At 41.2% G+C, this 17885-nt stretch overlaps 2 protein-coding genes across 20 annotated transcripts in view; one reads left to right on the forward strand and one right to left on the reverse strand.

Moving 5' to 3' along the window:
- Nucleotides 1-6408, forward strand: part of PDK1 (pyruvate dehydrogenase kinase 1) — a 46286-nt gene extending 39878 nt beyond the window's left edge. Inside the window, exons 12-15 of the transcript XR_006176953.2 lie at nt 1640-1732; nt 3223-3306; nt 5377-5532; nt 6099-6408. The gene's annotated coding sequence lies outside the window, so the exon portion shown is untranslated. The remainder of the gene's footprint in view (nt 1-1639; nt 1733-3222; nt 3307-5376; nt 5533-6098) is intronic.
- Nucleotides 1-17885, reverse strand: part of LOC101939908 (neurabin-1-like) — an 81343-nt gene that overhangs the window by 6913 nt on the left and 56545 nt on the right. For 8 of the 19 annotated variants that reach the window (XM_005290474.5, XM_005290473.5, XM_024114799.3 and 5 more), the window contains one exon: nt 11834-11950. The exons of 6 other annotated variants lie outside the window; for them this stretch is intronic. In XM_005290474.5, coding sequence (XP_005290531.1) covers nt 11834-11950 — 117 coding nt within the window. Of the gene's footprint in view, nt 1-540; nt 978-11833; nt 11951-12398; nt 12565-17885 lie in introns of those variants that run through there. 5 more of the 19 variants (XR_010591301.1, XR_010591302.1, XR_010591300.1 and 2 more) reach the window with 4 other exon arrangements.

Genomic DNA, 17885 nt, shown 5'->3' on the forward strand with positions numbered 1-17885 from the left:
TAAAATTTAATTCCATTGAACCTGTACCGCTATAGGCATGCCTCCCTGGCGAGGTAACATTTATACTTTTTTTGGGGGTGGGGGAGGCTGCTGCTGCTGTCCCCGCCAGCTCAGCTTTTCTGGCTGAGCTACAGCTGTTGCTAGATGCCAACTGGTAGCCTCAGCTGCTAGGACTGGACTACGGTTCCAGCTGCCCCCAACAGAGGCTGCTCCCTGCCTGTGAAAAGCCTGAATGGTGTGGCCCATGTGGGCAGGTGGAGCAGCAGCTGCCTGCACCTTTCATTTTCTCACACAAGAGAAGGGGAGACAAAGGTGAATTAAGTGTAGAGCTGAAGGGCAGGGACCCACGAGAATGTGCCTCCCTCCTGTCCAGACTTTTCAGCTCAATCACAGCCCTTCTACTTTACCACTTGTATTCTTGCAATGTATAGGATTTTCAGTTGTTTGTGTTCTCTTAACCTAGGGGAAGACACAACTACACCTCTACCTCATTATAACGCTGTCCTCGGGAGCCAAAAAAAAAAAAAAAAAAAATCTTACCACGTTATAGGTGAAACCACGTTATATCGAACTTGCTTTGATCCGCCAGAGCGCGCAGCCCTGTCCCCCCGAAGTGCTGCTTTCCTGCGTTATATCCAAATTCGTGTTATATCAGGGTAGAGGTGTATTTTTTCCTTAGCTTAGGGAGGGTCACTATGTCAAAGTTTGAGAACCCTTCTCTTGCTTTTACTGGAAACAATGAAGTCTTTGTCTATTCAGGACAAAGGAGTTTGTGCCTGCCTCCACCCTAGTTGATATACACAAGAGAGACCTCACAATTGTTACAAAATAGCTCAGTGAGGAAACAATCTTCTAAGCAATGTTGTCTGAAGTACTTTATGTAATGCCTGTATCTGGTTAGAGACAGAGTGAAGTTTTCTACCTAGGATATCAGGCAGTAGATTCCTGAAGTACAGAGAGAAAATCCCCTGTATAAACTGCTAATGGGAATGGAAGATAATTTAAAAAAAAAAACAAACAACAACAACAACAAAAACAGTTTTGAAAACAATATACTTTTGAAAAGTACTAGAGTTCAGGATTCCTTGATCTGATGCAGTAATGCAAAATATATATTAGTAGGACAGGAACTCCAGATGTCTGTGGTACCAAGAGACTCAGGATAAAGTGGTGGTTTTTTTTGTTTGTTTGTTTGTTTTTTTAGCTGCAGCTCAGGTTCATGGGGATTAAAACTCTGATTGCAGTAAAGGCAACTAAAATTATCTGACAATTTACACTTTAAGATCTGTGAACTGAATGTATTATTCAAACAAAGACATTTTCATATTTGATTGTGAGTAATGGACAGTGAGTACAAGCATGTTTAAACTGAACAGCTATTGGGAATCCTAATTTTTGTGAACACAGCTTGGGCAGAGTATGAACAAGTCTACTTGACACCTATTTTCCAGGACAATCTTGAATGTGTTCATCTAGGGGGAAGAACCATCAGCACAAAGAACAGGGTTTGTTATAGGTCCCTTCCAACCCTGCTATTCTAGGACTTTAAGTCAAAAGCAACATTACTTTTAATCTCCATGCCATACTAGCAGCTGCTAGAGATACTTAGAAGTCTTAATTTGTACTTTCAACCCTTCAGGTTTGACCACGGTGTGAGAAGGTTAATGGAGAGTCCTATGGTGGTCTCAATAGAAGCAAGAAAACAAGAATATATATGTTGTCAAAGCTAAAAGTAAAATATTATCCAAATATATTTAAAGTTATATAAAGTATATGAAATCTGGAGTTAAAGTTTACTTATCAGATTTATATTTTGATTCTTTAATCTACGGTGCCTGTATTACAATTGTATTGTTGCCAATCCAGAACATCAATACTTAAGAGGATGTATTCCAGTTACATAAACAGGCCCAGATTCTCTGATACACTAAGTTTCCACTTGATACAACAGGAGAAATCAGGTCCCTCAGGGAGTGTTACAGCTATCTGGCTCTCAGGGAGGATCTGTGCTGCTGGCCCCCAAGCTGCGCTAACCTACTCCTGCTGGCAACACTCCAAGGCACTGTAACCCAGTCATATCCTCAGATACTCCTTCCTGACCCAGATCCTCCTACATTAGAGTCGCAGTGCAAAAGCCAGGTACACTGATTATGCCAGCTGAGAGCTCCCCCACACCCAGGGAATTCTCAGCTGGCCAGATCCAGCTGCTTTCCAGCACCTTTGCATCTCTAGAATACCACAAGCGAGCCAGATTCTGGCTCATACTTTTTTCCTTTAATCCTATAAAAACGACATGTTAACATTACAGTATTATATTGCTTGCTATTTGCTTATTACATACAATAATTTGTAAAATCATCTTATTTACCCTCAAGACTTAATTTTTTATTCCTCCAAAACTCTTTGCCCTTTGGTGCTGACAGGTCTTTCATTCTCCGCCAGCTAAGATTGACAATTTGAGTCAGAAATTATAGATTCAGGCTAGTCTACACTAGAAAATTAGCTTGGCATAACTGCATTGCTCAGGTGTGTGAAAAATCCACACCCCAAGCAGTGTAGTTATGCTGACCTAAGTCCCCATGTAGACAGATTTATAGGGTTCTTTGAACATGTATTATCTATCTACCAGAGGAAGTAGGGTCACTAAAACAGTCTAAACCACACCCCCACTCCCAAAAAAGGGCAGAGATTTCTGACCCTACACACTTTTTTTTTCCCCATTGCCACACAGGGAAAGCATGGGGGAAGGTAGATGAAAGAAAAAAATAGCTAAAACTTCTTTAGAGAAAGTTGGGGGGCTGGGAAAACAGAATGCTAGCCTTTTGTAATTTAACAGAGCTTATAATACAATAATGAATGTGATTAAAAGAACCAAACTTGTGGGTGGGAAGGCTTAAAGAATGGAGAAAAAAGATTAGTCACTGTGTGCAGATGTGTCCCCCATGGGGGCTCTACTTCAGGTATGCATGCATCCCACATGCCTCTGAGCCGAGATTTTCATTAGCAGTGTCTCTTCAGTCCACGCATGCAGTGTTGATATCCTTGTACCCTGCACCAAGGCTGTATCAGGGAAGAGGTTTCCCACACCTTTAATGAATCTTACAGTTGTTGTAGAGTGAGTGAACAGCAAGAACCCTCAATTGTGGAAAGAAAAGTTGTTAAGGTAACCAAATGAACCTTAAGAGAACTAACTGACAATTCCATTTTCTTTAATCACAACAGATAATCCAGAACAAGCAGAAGCTAGGTGGATTCAGGAACAACTTTCCAGAGTTCACACCAGTGACTAAATCCACACTTTTGAAGGTAAGCATTTCTTGTTGAATCTTTCCTACAATTTAGAAATATCTGCTGTAACTCTGCAGAACAGGCCAACTAATTCCTGCAAAAGGAGGAGGCGGAGAATTTTTAGATTATGATGCAGCAGTCAACTGGTGTCCTGGGATGCGGAATGAGTGGAAGATTTGTTGTTGGACAAAGAGCAAGGTGAAACAGGCAAAGGAAACTATGCCAATCTCGACCACGTCAGGCCTATTAGGACAACTCTGGCCTTATCCTGTTAGATTTTGTTCACAATTCTGACATCAAAGCTGCCAGGGGAAATGCATAAAAGAGTTGCTTCGTCCTAAGGAGGAGGAAGGCACCTAACACCTCCACCCCTTAACAGAACAGATGACATTTCCGGTTTGTAGCAGTGAAGAGCTCCACCTCTGGGAATCCCCAAGTTTGAATTATACTGACAAGAATCTGGGAGTCCAATTCCCATTTGCAATACTGAGGAATAAAACCTGCTGGGAACATTGGCATTCACATTTTGCCTGCCCAGGAGATACATTGCTGAAATTCTCATGTGATTTTTTTTTTTAAATGCACTAGTTCCATAACCTTATTGCTTTGGTACAGAGGGAAAGGGATCTCACTCCTCCATGCCGACTGATATGCAAGCCACATTGTCTGTCATGAATCTGTCTGATGAGAGGCAGAAAATGGAGGCAGGCATTTCTGACAGCTCTGAGCTCCAACAGGTTGATGTGGAGGATGGTTTATTGGGGTGATGCTCTGCCCTGTACCATGAGAGCATCAAGTTGTTATCCCTAGCCTAACAGATGCACCTGTGGCTACAGTTACCCTTAGCATAAGCTGAAGGAAGGGAACTTCCTTCCCCTACACTGCAATGGTCCTTCCACCAATCTAGGGAGTGCTTCACCTGTTGGAAGAACTAATACCCATTTGTCCAGGCTATGTCTCTTTGTGAGCAAACTGATCTGAGCCATCCTGGAAACAATGAAAGAGTAATCTCACATATTCTGTCACAAAAGTGCAAGCCACCATGTGACCTAGAAGTTAAAGACAGTTTCTGATTGAAGTCTGAGGGCTCCTTTGAATTGTTCAGACAAGACATGACAGTGTCACGAATCTATTCATGAGAAGGAAGGACTTGGATACCAAAGAATCCAGGTATGCCCCTAGAAATCGTATGTTCTGTACAGGAGTCAGATTTTCCCAAATTCAACTGAAGGCCCAAGTCCAAGAATGAAGAAAGTGCCCTCAGCATGGCAACTAACACCTCTTGGTACAACTGACCCTTGAATAACCAATCATCAAGGTATGGGAATACTACGATTGCCTGAGGAGACAGGTAGGTGGCCACAACCAACTGAACCTTTGAGAACACTCCCTTTGCTGAGGAGAGACCAAATAGGAGTACCCGGTACTGAAAATGGACCTGACCTATGACAAAAATGCAGGAATTTTCTGTGGGATGGATGTTTCTCTATGTGGAAGTATGTGACTTGAAGGATGAGGGCTGAAAACCAAACCCCTGAATTCAGAGGAGGAATTATAGCTTTCAGAGTCACCATCTTGAACTTTTGAGACTTCATGAATTTGTGTAGGAGTCTTAAATCCAAGATCACTCTCCAACCTCCATTTTACTTTGACACGAGCAAGTACATTGAGTAGAAGCCCCTTCCCTTGTGCTGATCAGGGACTATCACCACAAGATAAAGAAAGGAGTTTGTCTCCTGTGAGAGGGGTCCCTGAAGAGAGATGGGGAAGTTGAAGGAGGAGGGAGGTAAAATGGATAAGGTAGCTTGAGGATATTATTTCCAGTACCCATTTGTCCAAGGTGATTCACTCCCATGCTTGCCAGAAATGGAAAAGTTAGTCTCCAAATGGGGGAGGAGGCAGGCAAATAGTTGCAGCTGACATACTAAAAGAAAGTCTGCAGTGAACTTGCATCAGGTGGGCTAATGGATCTCTCTCTGAAACCTATGCTCTTTCTTGGAAGTTCCATTGGTCTCTGAAACCCAGAGATTTGCATCGGGCAGGATCGTTGGGCTGATTGCCATCTACTGAATTTTCTTTTGTTTGCAGGAGCTGTAGCTCTGACCTTGTCTCGGTGGGTCCCGTGCTTCCAGGCGGATTACGCTAGCCTCAGAGGCTCACTGTGACTCTCCACGTAGCCCTTCTCTCTCCAGAGGCAAGGGTCACAGCCTACTGAGCCATTTTCATCATAAACCAGCAAGAGAGGTGGAAAGAAGCAACCCTCCCTCGCAGTCTCTGTTGTCTCACAGTCTCTGTGATTAATCCGGGGGGGGGGGGGGGGGGAAGGGAGCTCAGGCCCATCCTCTACTCCAGGCTCCAGCTCAGGGACCCTAATAATAGCAGCTATTGGTAGCTGACTTTTTGAAACAGGACAAGTACAATTCCCTGGGCCACTTCTCCACAGCAGCCCCCCACTTCCTCAACATCTATTTCACCCTTACCTCAGGGCCTCCTTCCTTGTGCCTGATAGGGTTTGTACTGCTTAGTTTCTCCAGCAGCATGGCTTCCTCCTACAGCTCCTGACACGCATGTCCAACTGACTAACTGGAAGGCTTTTAACTACGTCCTGCCAGCCCTTGATTGGCTTCAGGTGTCCCAATCAACCTAGTTGTCTCCCCTGCTTTTTAGAAGGATCTTAATTAGCCCCAAGTGTCTAACCTGGAGCAACTGCCATTTGGTTATCATGATAACGGGGATTTGTTTAGCCTGGGGTTAACATACTTTCTTGCTACTTTCATACTAACATACTGTTTTACACTACTTTCCTATAGCCATCTGGTCTTGCCCCATCACAGAGCGTAGATGCCCAAGAACATAATGAGACCCTGGAATCTGCAACAGCTTGTCAGTATCCTCCATGAACAACTTCAGTCCATCAAACAGGAAATCCTTTACCATATTCAGGACTTCTCTGGGGAAACCAGACAACTATAGCCAAGATGCCCTGTGCATTACCACTGCCGTGGAAATGGAGCAGGCTACAGTGTCTGCATCATCCAGAGCTGCCTGGAAAGATGTCCTCGCCAGTACCTGTCCCTCAGCAATGGTAGCCTGACATTATTCCCTTTGGTCTGGAGGAAAGTGTTGAATGAAAAATGAATTTTGCATAATTTTTGAAGTTATATTTGGCCATCATTTCCTGTAATTCATAATGTGGAATTTTATGGTTGTAGATGAATAAGATTTCCTTCCTAAAAGGTCCAGGCACTTCTGGTCTGTCATACAGTGGGGGTGGGGCACTTATACCATTTGTTCACTGGTGTCAACTACCAGAGAGTTGAGTGGAGGGTGGGAAAATAGAAACTCAGAGTCCTTGGTGGGAACATAATACTTTATCGGCTCTCCCAAAACATAGGTGTTACTGTGGCCAGAGTTTGCCAAATGGTTTTTGCAGGTTCCAGCAGAGCCTCATTGATAGGAAGGGCAACCCTGGATGGTGTTGCAGAGTGAACAATATCCAACAGCTTCTGTCGTGATTCTTTGATCTCCTTGAGAGGTATCTGTAGGGAGTCTTCCATGTGTTTAATGAGGTCTTGAAATTGCTGACAATCATTGGCCGTAGGAGGAAGCGTCATTACCACCTCTTTGGGTGATGAGGATGAGATGGTAGTCTGAAGGGTGGTTTCTTTAGCTGCCCTTGCCTCCTGATTCTCAAACCTTTCTTCTTGAGTGGTGTGATGGGAGAGGAGACGCTTGAGTCTCCACCATCATCTCAATGGGAGTGAGTTGAGGCCTTGGAGAACTGTTGACAATAAGCTATCCAGGAGTCCCATATGGTTATTGAGCACCATATCCGGGGGCAGGCATCCAAGGTTGTTTCCACCAAGAATGATGAGCTCCCTAGAAATCCTCTGTCTCTTTGAGAAAGAGGTTCCTATGTGGGTACACAGGAGAACCTTGGACAGATATTAGTGATACTGAAGGGAGGTCTCCATCACTCTTCCTCCTCTAATTGGGGAACTCCAACTGAAAAGGAAGGTTAATCAGAGAGGTATATGAGTCTATGACAGTGGTTCTCAGTACTGATGGAGACTCCAGTTCCATAAGTCCTTTGGGTACTTAAAGTCTTGCAGTACTGAGCAGAATTGTGGTAACCATTGTGGTACCAAAGGCGTGGTATGCTCATCCCTGCAGAATGGTACTGAGAATTTCAAATGCTTTACAGAAGGCACTGACATAGATGGAGACTTAGTCATACATGGTACTGAAGAACCCAACAGGGGTACTGGAAGAGGGGTTAAGTCCAGTGGTACTGGTCTTAGGTATTTGTTCTGGTCATTTCTGCTAAGCGGTAGTGGGTTCTTCTCAGAGAGACATGCTTACCCTTAAAGACACGTGATTTCCCCCCTTGCCTTTATCGGAGAAGACATTCGCCTCTATAGTAATGACTCTCAAAGTTGAAGAAGCTGTTCACCTGCTCAGAGAATGAGGTCATTCTGAGGTACACTCCTTAATAGGAGAGTTAGAGATCCTCTTTTGGGGACCTTTAGAGAAGGTCTCTGAGGCTTTCCCTTTTCTGGGGGAGTACTGCACCAAGCTTGAAGGGTGCAAGATACTCCCCAGGGATTGATATACTGAGGGGAAGGGAGGCTGTTGTTCTGACCTGGCTCTGAAGTGGGGAAAAATGACTGCTCTACCATCAACAGCCACAGCTTGATTTTCTGGTCTTTTAGAGGCCTGGATTTGAGGGCGAAACAGAAGTTACCCTTCTGCGCAATGTGCAACTTCTCTAGGCAGCAAATGCACTCAAGAGTGTCTGTTGTTGACCAGAATGACCTCTACACAAGGCAGCATTTAAAGTCCGGTGAACTGGGCATAACCCTTGCAGGGACGAGCTCCCTGGAGGAAATAAAACAAATCTTTTAAATAACCAGTTGAACTAACTACAAACTAACACACTCACTAACTAAAAGTAAAATAAATTAAGCTATACCAAAGTAAGCAAGTAAGTGAGACATGCCCAACGTGGATACAGTAAGTTCTGTTTCAGGCCGAGGCAGCTGAGGAGGAACTGAAGGCAATTCGCCTGCAAGCCTGATATAGCCTTGGTATGGGGCATGAGGATCTCAACAGTGCATGAACAGGTTGAATGAACACTGCTAATGAAAATCTCCAAACAAAGACTCATGAGGCACATGCATACCTGGCCACTGACCAAAGAAGAATCTAAATTAGTACACCTCTACCCCGCTATAACACGACCTGATATAACATGGGTTCACATATAGCGCGGTAGCAGCGGTGCTCGGCCAGTGATTTAAAGGGCCCGGGCTCCCCACAGCGGCCGGAGCCTGGAGCTCTTTAAATCACCGCTGGAGCCTTGCTGCTGCTACCCCAGGGCCGCAGCAGCGGGGCTCGGCCGGCGATTTAAAGGGCCCGGGGCTCCGGCTGCTGCGGGGAGCCCCGCACCCTTTAAATCACCGCTGGAGCCTTGCCGCCGCTATCCAGGGGCTGCGGCAGCGGGGCTCAGCCGGTGATTTAAAGGGCCTGGGGCTCCCCACAGCCAGAGCCCCAGGCTCTTTAAATCACTGCTGGAGTCCTGCCACCGGTACCCCGATATAATGGCGTTTCACCTATAATGCGGTAGGGATTTTTGGCTCCCAACGACCACATTATATCGGGGTAGGAGTATATAAGATAATACCAAAATACCAATACTCTCCCCAATTTGACATACCGTTACTATGACAAACTCTGACCTCAGCATACAGTGTACTGCCTTAGATTCTGCTCAGTTAAAGCATTTTAAAACGTAGCTTCAAGTAAATATTTTTTTCCCTTGCATGTGCTGCATCACAAGAATTTTTTTTTTAAAACTGGGCCCACAAACAACATACAAGTGCCTCAGCTGATTGCTCCCCAGCCAGTCACTAAATGCTAGCTCAGTTTTCCTCTATCTTCACTGAGGAAAATGGCTTAAAGCGTGGATGGACTTCTCTTTTTATGAAAACTGAAAAGCAGCAAAAAGAGAGTCAGGGTGAGCATATGCCCTTAAAAAACAAACAAACAAACCCACCCCACCACCAGCTACAGGTATGTTAATTTTTAACATTTAAAGATCCCTAACTGATCCTCTCCGTTTCATAGGCAGAAGAAGTGCTGTCCCTGACTGTTTGTATATCAACAGGAGTGAAGCCAGTCACAGGAGCTGTTGCAGAAAAAGCAGCTCCTGCTTGCAGAAAAAGATGACTGCCAATTCAAAGAACAGGACCCAAGAGAGTTGTGGAGACAAGGGAGATCAACTTTCCTCACCCCAAAGTATCTGGGCAATCTTGGGAGTGACTGAGGATAAGACCCCACAGTGCCCAAAGACTGTAAGGGGATGGTGAGACATCAGCAACAGATCAAAATGTTCCCAAGAGGGGAAGAGGGGAGCATCTACATGCTGGGTGGTATCCAGTTCACTAGCAAGACACTTGGGAAGCTCAATATGCAGGACTGGCTTCTCTGCAACTAGCCTGCAGAACTCCCCAGAAGCACTCCTCTTCAGTCAGTTCTCTATATTTTTGAGAATATTCTTGTGTTCTACCTACCCTCAACTGCAATAGAGGGAGGAGTCATAGGGTCAACTCCTTTCTCCAGCCAACTCATACACCTTTAGGAGGTATTTCATCCCCAGCCCATTCTAGACTTTTAAAGGGCATGGAAGAGGTGTGTACTGGTGCTTCCCCCTTTTCCCTCTTTTGCAGCAGCTTTTTGAAGTAGAAGTTTGTTCCTTTGAAGGCAGGGGATGCTATTGTGGCTAGTTCACCTCTGGTGATGATATATGAAACTACCTGAGCAAGGTGGAACTTCTACCTGTGAAGGAGGTGCTAAGTCCGAAGCCCTAAATATCCAAAATTAAGCTTTAAGAATAACCAAAATTGGCCATTTACTTAACCTGACCCTCACTTATACCAGAACTAATAATAATGAGTGGAAACAAATACTGCTTACTTTTTACCATGTAAAGTCATAATTCAGGAACAATTTTAATCTTTCTACCATGCATATGCAGTTGTTGAGCAACTTTTTTTTAAACACAATTATTGTACAAGTCATAGCATAGTTTATGACAGGTACCAGTTTAACAGCCTCTCACTGACTGCCAATTTTTCTGAAGTTGGAGAGCTGCAAGTACAGGTAAAATACCTTTCTCATTGAAAAAACTGCTTCATGCACAAAAATGCAGCAAGCTCAGTATTTCCAAATACAAATTTTCTTGGGATAGGACAAGGATATTTAAGATAATTGCTAAAAAAACTGGTGTTTAAAGATAACTTTCACTTGTTGACATACAAAGCTCATACAAATATCAAACGAACAAGTAACAATACTGGTACCACGAAAGAGTTACATTTACTAGTACAATCTAGGCTTAGTTGCAATTTTATAAACACTATGTCTGCATACAGACAACTATTGCTGGAAGTCTAAAACTGAGAATTGGCTAAAAACTGCATTTGAAACTTAATGATCAAATACTCAAGAAAATATTGGGCTTAGTAATGCAGATTTGTTTAAAATCTTTACTTGACATTTTTAGCAGCATGAATTCCATCCACTAACCTCAAAAGAGCACACTCCTTTCCAGTGGTATGTACTAAGATATCCTTGGATTTTGATTAGAAATATGACTATTCCCCATAAAAAAACCATCAGAAATTATTCCAGTCCTGAAACTTGTGACCAATTAATATATATTTTTTAGACACCATGTAATTTTTGTGCTAATGGACACAAACTTGTAGCATCATGCATAAAAGTCTATCTTTTCAGATAATAAATATCAGAATATATTTTATGCACTTTACCAAAATTTGGTTTAAATTAATTATCTAAGAGCATCAGATCATTTATGACCTGCTGTTAAAAATTTTCTTCAAACATTATCACTATTAGTTTAGCTGGCTTGCAGGCACTAGAACTCTCATCTGAAAGATTACTGAAGTATAGTTTTTGCAATTGCTTCCGTTCCTTTACTGTTTGTTCTATAAAACAATGACTAATTCCTTTAAACAGATATACTTTTTAAAATGTATAAAAGACTAGATTAAGTCTAAGATTTCAGCTGAAGCAAAGAAGGTGAGAGTTTTGCCAGAAAAAGAACTCTGACTTTTAAATAGATTAAATGCTTTGTATAGATTAAATATATCTAAATAGTTTGTTATCTTATACATGAAAAGATGTGCACTGATTTGAGGCACGTTGAAAAATCCTGCAAATTTCATTCACCCACTCAAATTTTGGGGGTTACATAGCTTTGAAATTCATAATTGTAATTTATTGTACAGCATGACTACCAATTAAAGCTATATTTGACTATAAATTGTGACGCAAAGGCTAAAATGCCTCCTTACAATCTGAGTCCTTAGTTAAGTAACTATTTCAGTATTAATGATAAAAAAAATACTAAGATACTGTGATAACTATCTAGTTTCATACAAAACAAAGCCTATTATATTAATAGACAGTCCGTAGTACGAATGGTAACATCAACAAGACATATACACACTTTGAAACTCACCTCATTTGAAGAGAAGGTTAAAGTGTGTGAACGCCCTGACAGATTTGGTTCGGTCACTAACCCTGACAGATCACAACTTGGCCTGCTATGGTATGAATCATCTATGACAATTCTACTCTGCAAACAAGTGAAAATAATGTTTTATTAACTGAACCCTTGGAATAGTAGATCACAAGGAGACATTCTAGTACCCTTGATACGTTGTAAAAAGAAATTAAACGTGAGTTATCTATACATTTTAGATCTACCATGTATGAAATATGTTCACTTCATCAGGAGTCTTGACTTGTTTTTGCTGAACTCCCAAATTAACAACTATTATAGCAGTAATGCCACTTTATGCAGCAAGTCAGTCATGTTAAAGTTAAGTAGAACTGAACAAGGTCAGTACTTGGAAAGAATATTTCAAAGGTACATCCAGGTCATGCAGGAAGTGGTTAGAAATTCAGCTGGTGGAATTATTCCCTCTGAATTTGTATGAAACTAAAGATACAGCATGGTATTATGGGACACAACGTACTGTCTTTTGAATGACACAAAACTAAAATCCTGACCACTTATGATTATAAAGATTTCCCTACCTCAACAGTAGCCCCGTGCCTTGGGGAAATTTCTACTCGTGTAATTATACTTAAATTCCCCCTGAAGTTTTAATCTTGTCTTAAACTGTTGTGTGGTAATGCTATGCACTTAAACAGTATCCTCATTTCATCTTGGAGGTGGCTGCATTTCTGTAGTAGATAAAGTGATCAATGCATAGTTAGGTCTGTAAAGTATATTGGAATACAAAGTACTACATAATTGTATAATATCAGCAGGAGGAATTTAAGAGGAGATATAGCTGCACTGTTCTGGTATTTTTTAAGAAAAGATGTGTCAAGTCTTCTATTTATAACCAGTTTCAGTCAAGATGGCTATACGTAGTAGGAGCCCTATTTTTGTACTGAGCTGAACTGATCACAACATTTTAGAATGTAAATTAAATAATTTTTCAGGAATCTTCACAACAAATGCTTTGTCTGTCTTAATGTGGTAACATTTACAGCAGCAACTCCATTGGATAATCTACATATAAGTTAATACATTTTTCTAATTATCTCCCAAATAGTAAATTTTGGCGAACATATTCTTAAGTACTTGCCATAAGTGACTACACCTACTATATACTATTATTCAATATTTCTGACTATACATTGTTACTCAAGTAAATTTCAGGTTAAAAACAACTAATGTAAAGCATCATTTTTTATAGTTAGCAAATGTTTAATCTTCATACTGTTAAACTTTTAACCTACTTAAATCAGTTACTACATTTAGTATGTGCTTAGTCAGGAAAGCATTTTCACCAATAGGTCTTGGCAAGGAGCTGAGAACCTAAGCATTTTGGGTTCAAATTTAGCTACAGCCACTAACTGACACCTTGGACAAGTCACCTGACCTCTTATTTTGACTCAGTCACCTTAGCTGTAAAGTTAAGATAAAACTAAAGCCTCACAAAAAAAACAGATATTGTCGCTGACAAACTTTTCAGAGTAAGCCATAGGATAAACTCAGCATTCCAAACAAATAAGATCCTAAAAGAACAGGTTCTAAGCCCCTAATCACAATCTTTTATTTTTATCTTGCTGAAATAGAATTCACTGAGGCATGTGATCAAATGAAGTTAGTCTTAAACTTTAAAAGTGCTTTTGATTATAAAAGCAAAATAAGAGTTGCACATGCAGGACTAAATTTTGCTCCCAAATACATACCTGCTAGTCCACTGGAGATGTGTGCGCGTATGGAGGGCAGCAATGGTCTCCATAGTATATTATTGTATATATTTAGGCAGCAATTCTGCAGAAAAGGACCTACGGGTTACAGTGACGAGAAGCTGGATGAGAGTCGACAGTGTGCCCTTGTTGCCAAGAAGGCTAACGGCATTTTGGGCTGTATAAGTAGGGGCATTGCCAGCAGATCGAGGGATGTGATCATTCCCCTCTATTCGACACTGGTGAGGCCTCATCACAGTTTCTGTTGTAACCTTTAGCATCATTCTGTGTTTTTCTTCTCCACCGCCCCCCCTCTGGCCATTACCCTTGACCGAGTTTGGCAGAGAACTGTGTTGTTCAGCCTTGCTCAGGCTTAGGCCTGTACCTCTCTGTGTAAGGGCAGTCAGCATAAAACAGATTTCTGTTGGAGGGTTTATTTCAGGGCCTTCAGATTCACAGCTCTGGCTATCAAAAAGTAGACCCCCCCTGTTCTATTTCCCCACAGGGAGTACTGTGTCCAGTTTTGGCCCCCACACTACAAGAAGGATGTGGAAAAACTGGAAAGAGTCCAGCGGAGGGCAACAAAAATGATTAGGGGGCTGGAGCACATGACTTATGGAGGAGAGGCTGAGGGAACTGGGATTGTTTAGTCTGCAGAAGAGAAGAATGAGGGGGGATTTGATAGCTGCTTTCAATTACCTGAAAAGGGGGTTCCAAAGAGGATGGATCTAGACTGTTCTCAGGGGTGGCAGATGACAGAACAAGGAGTAATGGTCTCAAGTTGCAGTGGGGAAGGTTTAGGTTGGATATTAGGAAAAACTTTTTCACTAGGAGGGTGGTGAAGCACTGGAATGGGTTACCTGGGGAGGTGGTGGAATCGCCTTCCTTAGAGGTTTTTAAGGTCAGGCTTGACAAAGCCCTGGCTGGGATGATTTAGTTGGGGATTGGTCCTGCTTTGAGCAGGGGGTTGGACTAGATGACCTCCTGAGGTCCCTTCCAACCCTGATATTCTATGACTGCCTGCAAATGCTTAACATGGCTATCAATCTGTTCACAGGAAAGAGGAGGAAAATTCTAAGTAAACAATGAATGTCACCAAAAGTTTACACCTCACTAGGAGAACTATCCTTCCTGCATAAGTGCTCAGGGGAAAAAAAAATTCTGCAAGAACTCTGGAGTGGTGTAAATGATCTCATTTCACCTTTGTTCCATAAAGATTAAGGAATTTAGTAAGATGATTATAAATATATGACACTACAATGTTTTTCATAGCAATACAGTATTGTTTGGTAATGTGTGGAATTTTTTTGTGCCTGGCTAGAAGCTTAGGAGGCAGTGCAAAAATATCTAAGTTACAGCAAACATTATAGAAGTTAATTATTATCTAAAAAAAATGACCTATGTGAATGGTAGATACACACCCTGGGCTCTACCACAGGAAAGGACTGTAAGTAAAGTAGTATTAGGAAGAACAACACTGAGTAACTTGTCAATATCAAAGGGCAAACTACTGAACAGACAGTTGAAGCATGTTGGCAGGACAGTGTAGGAAAGTTTGTACTACTGATGCCCTTGCTATGCCTGAGAATACAATACTTAAGTCTCCAAAGTGATCACCTTTCACAAACATTAACATCTCTTCAATTTAGAAAAATTGCTATTATACGGTAAATTGTAATTCTGTACATTAGTGAAATAAAATCCTAACGCTAGAGTAGTTATATACACTATCAAAAGATTAAACGCTACATTTACAAATTCTCACACAAGAGAATAATCAGAAATAGTTCTTACCATACTTTCAGAGTTTCTACATTCCACTATTTCTTTTAAACAGTATATTTTCACAATGGCTGTAAAATATTCTCCACAATGGCTTAAAATTACCACCAATAAGTAATAAATATTACACAACCAACCTCAACTTCAACAATATTATTCCCCTGGAAAAGCTGTAATAGGAAATTTGTCCATATTTTGTGTTACTTAAATGACAGTGTGCATTACTGGGTACACAACTCAGCTACATCTCTATCTTAATTTCATTTTCTTCTAAAATTAGGTTTATTTGTCCAAAACCTTACTATTTGTAATTCAGTTAATACAATTTGATTACTAACTGCCTGTGTCAGTAGTTCCACTAAGCCAGAAGAAGAGACCACAAAGCTGATCTTGGTGGGACGGTTACAATATTTGGTATTCCACTGAGTGTGGATTTAGGGCCAGTCAGTACACAGGTAACAGTTAAAGAATCGGTGTCCATTTCCACCACTAGGGGCCTCTACAGCATAGCCTAATGACTAGCTAAAGACTGCTGTGCCCTCCAGGCAGAAAAAACTGTCTCCTAAGCCAAGAAAAGAGCCAAGAGCAACCATCAAGACTGAGGTCTGAGAGAAGGGAATGGGAAGTGGAATCACTTGGCGGTGGGACACAATCTATTGGAATGTTGAAGGTGACAATGAACGGGATGAATCAGTTGGGGGTTTGGAGGGAGAGAGATAAGATATCCCCAGACGCACAGAAACTGAAGTCAATACAGGGGAGAACAGGCTCAGCATCCTCTACCTGAGCATGCTTTAAGTGGGGCATGTGCTGGCACATCACAGCACTGGGCTTTCTGCCACCTATCAATAAAACTATTCCTCCAGGGGGAAGGGCTACATAGAGAGAACCTCAGGTTTATCATGCCTCAAATGGTTCATGAAATGCTGAACTGCTGGTACCCAAACACTTTAGGCAAATTCTATCATTTCTTGCAATATCATAAAGAGATATCAATTGTAAATCCCTTATAAGTTATACATTAAGAATAACCTAATATTCACCAGGATACATACACTCACTTTAACAGAGGGCCTGGTGACCCCAAAGCCCTTTGGAGGAGCATCCCTGGGGGCAGGGGAGGAAGGGAGATATTATGGCTCCTACTACACAGATACAATAGATGGTTGGAGAAGAACAAAGATACACAAGTTCCACAAACAAAACCAAAACAAAAAACCCAAAACTGCACAACATTCTTTAAACTAAAAGGCCAACATGTTCCACTTTAGGGATTCTCAAACTTTTCATGGTAAGGACCAGATGTTTACAAGAGAGAGAGAGATCTTGCAATAGAATACTTTCCATCCTACTTATAAACTCACAGACCACTTCCCCTCCCACTTATAAGTATGCAGACCCCTTAACTGAGTCCTGTGACAACTACTGCAATTCCTTACATGAAAAACATCAGACCAGTTTTTAACGTATTTTAATTATATTTTCATGTAATTAGCAACTAGACAAGGAGAGCCAGCACTATGTTATCAGCAAACTCCACACATTTATCAGTGGCTTCCCTATACTATAGTATAGAAAAACTCTGTTCTATATGTTCCATATGCCCTAGATTAAGTGGTAAAAAGGAGAATGTGAAAGCCCACTGTAGAGGACTGAAGACAAAAAAATCAGTTGTAGGAATTAAAACTGAATTTTGTGGAAGTTTAATATTTTAGTAGTTTATAGTCTCAGACAAGAAAAAATCCAAAGGGAACACAGGAATAAAGATAACAAACAGGTAAATTAAAAATGAAATTTAGTGATTAGTATTATTTGTGTATCTATTTTTAAATGTGTTTAGACAACAACCAGTGTTTTATGGAAATTACATTCACTTTAGACTTTAAATATAGCCAAATGAAAAGTATTTAATGGGAACATTATCAGAATTTTTAGTAAATTTCAGTTACTTCTTCCCAGGACCTCTGCTTCCCCTAAGCCTAACAATACCCTTACCCAAATAGTTCAGACTGTCAAGACGGAAACTTGATAGTAGTAATTTTAATTATGTAGTGTCATTTTTTACAGAATGTACAAAAAGCTTTTTTTTTTTTTTTTTTAACTCAAATCATTAGTAGAATTACTCAGTAGAAACTTTCAAAATAGCACTGTCAATGATTTAAGACAGCATTTCCCCTCCCCCCCTCCCCAATTTAGCAATGTGGGAAGGGCAAGGTGGTCACAATTCCCTACACCTGTTTGCGACCCCAAATTGAGAACCCCAGTTCAAGGTATTTAACAGACACTGGGTGAATTTTTCAAAAGCACCTAAGTGACTTAGGAGCTTAGCTCCCATTTTCAAAATAAGCACTTGAAAAAAGTTTACCCATTTTCAAGTTTTACTTTCTGTACTTGAAAGTAAGTAAAATTTATTTTATTTTTTCTTCTGGCATATATTGTTTCCTCTGCTCTGCCACCCCTGCCCTTTATGAATGCTGAAGTCAACAGGCACCATTTTATTTTCCTTCCTTTTCTTCTGC

Source organism: Chrysemys picta, chromosome 11, assembly GCF_011386835.1.
Source record: "Chrysemys picta bellii isolate R12L10 chromosome 11, ASM1138683v2, whole genome shotgun sequence".
Taxonomy (NCBI): domain Eukaryota; kingdom Metazoa; phylum Chordata; order Testudines; family Emydidae; genus Chrysemys; species Chrysemys picta.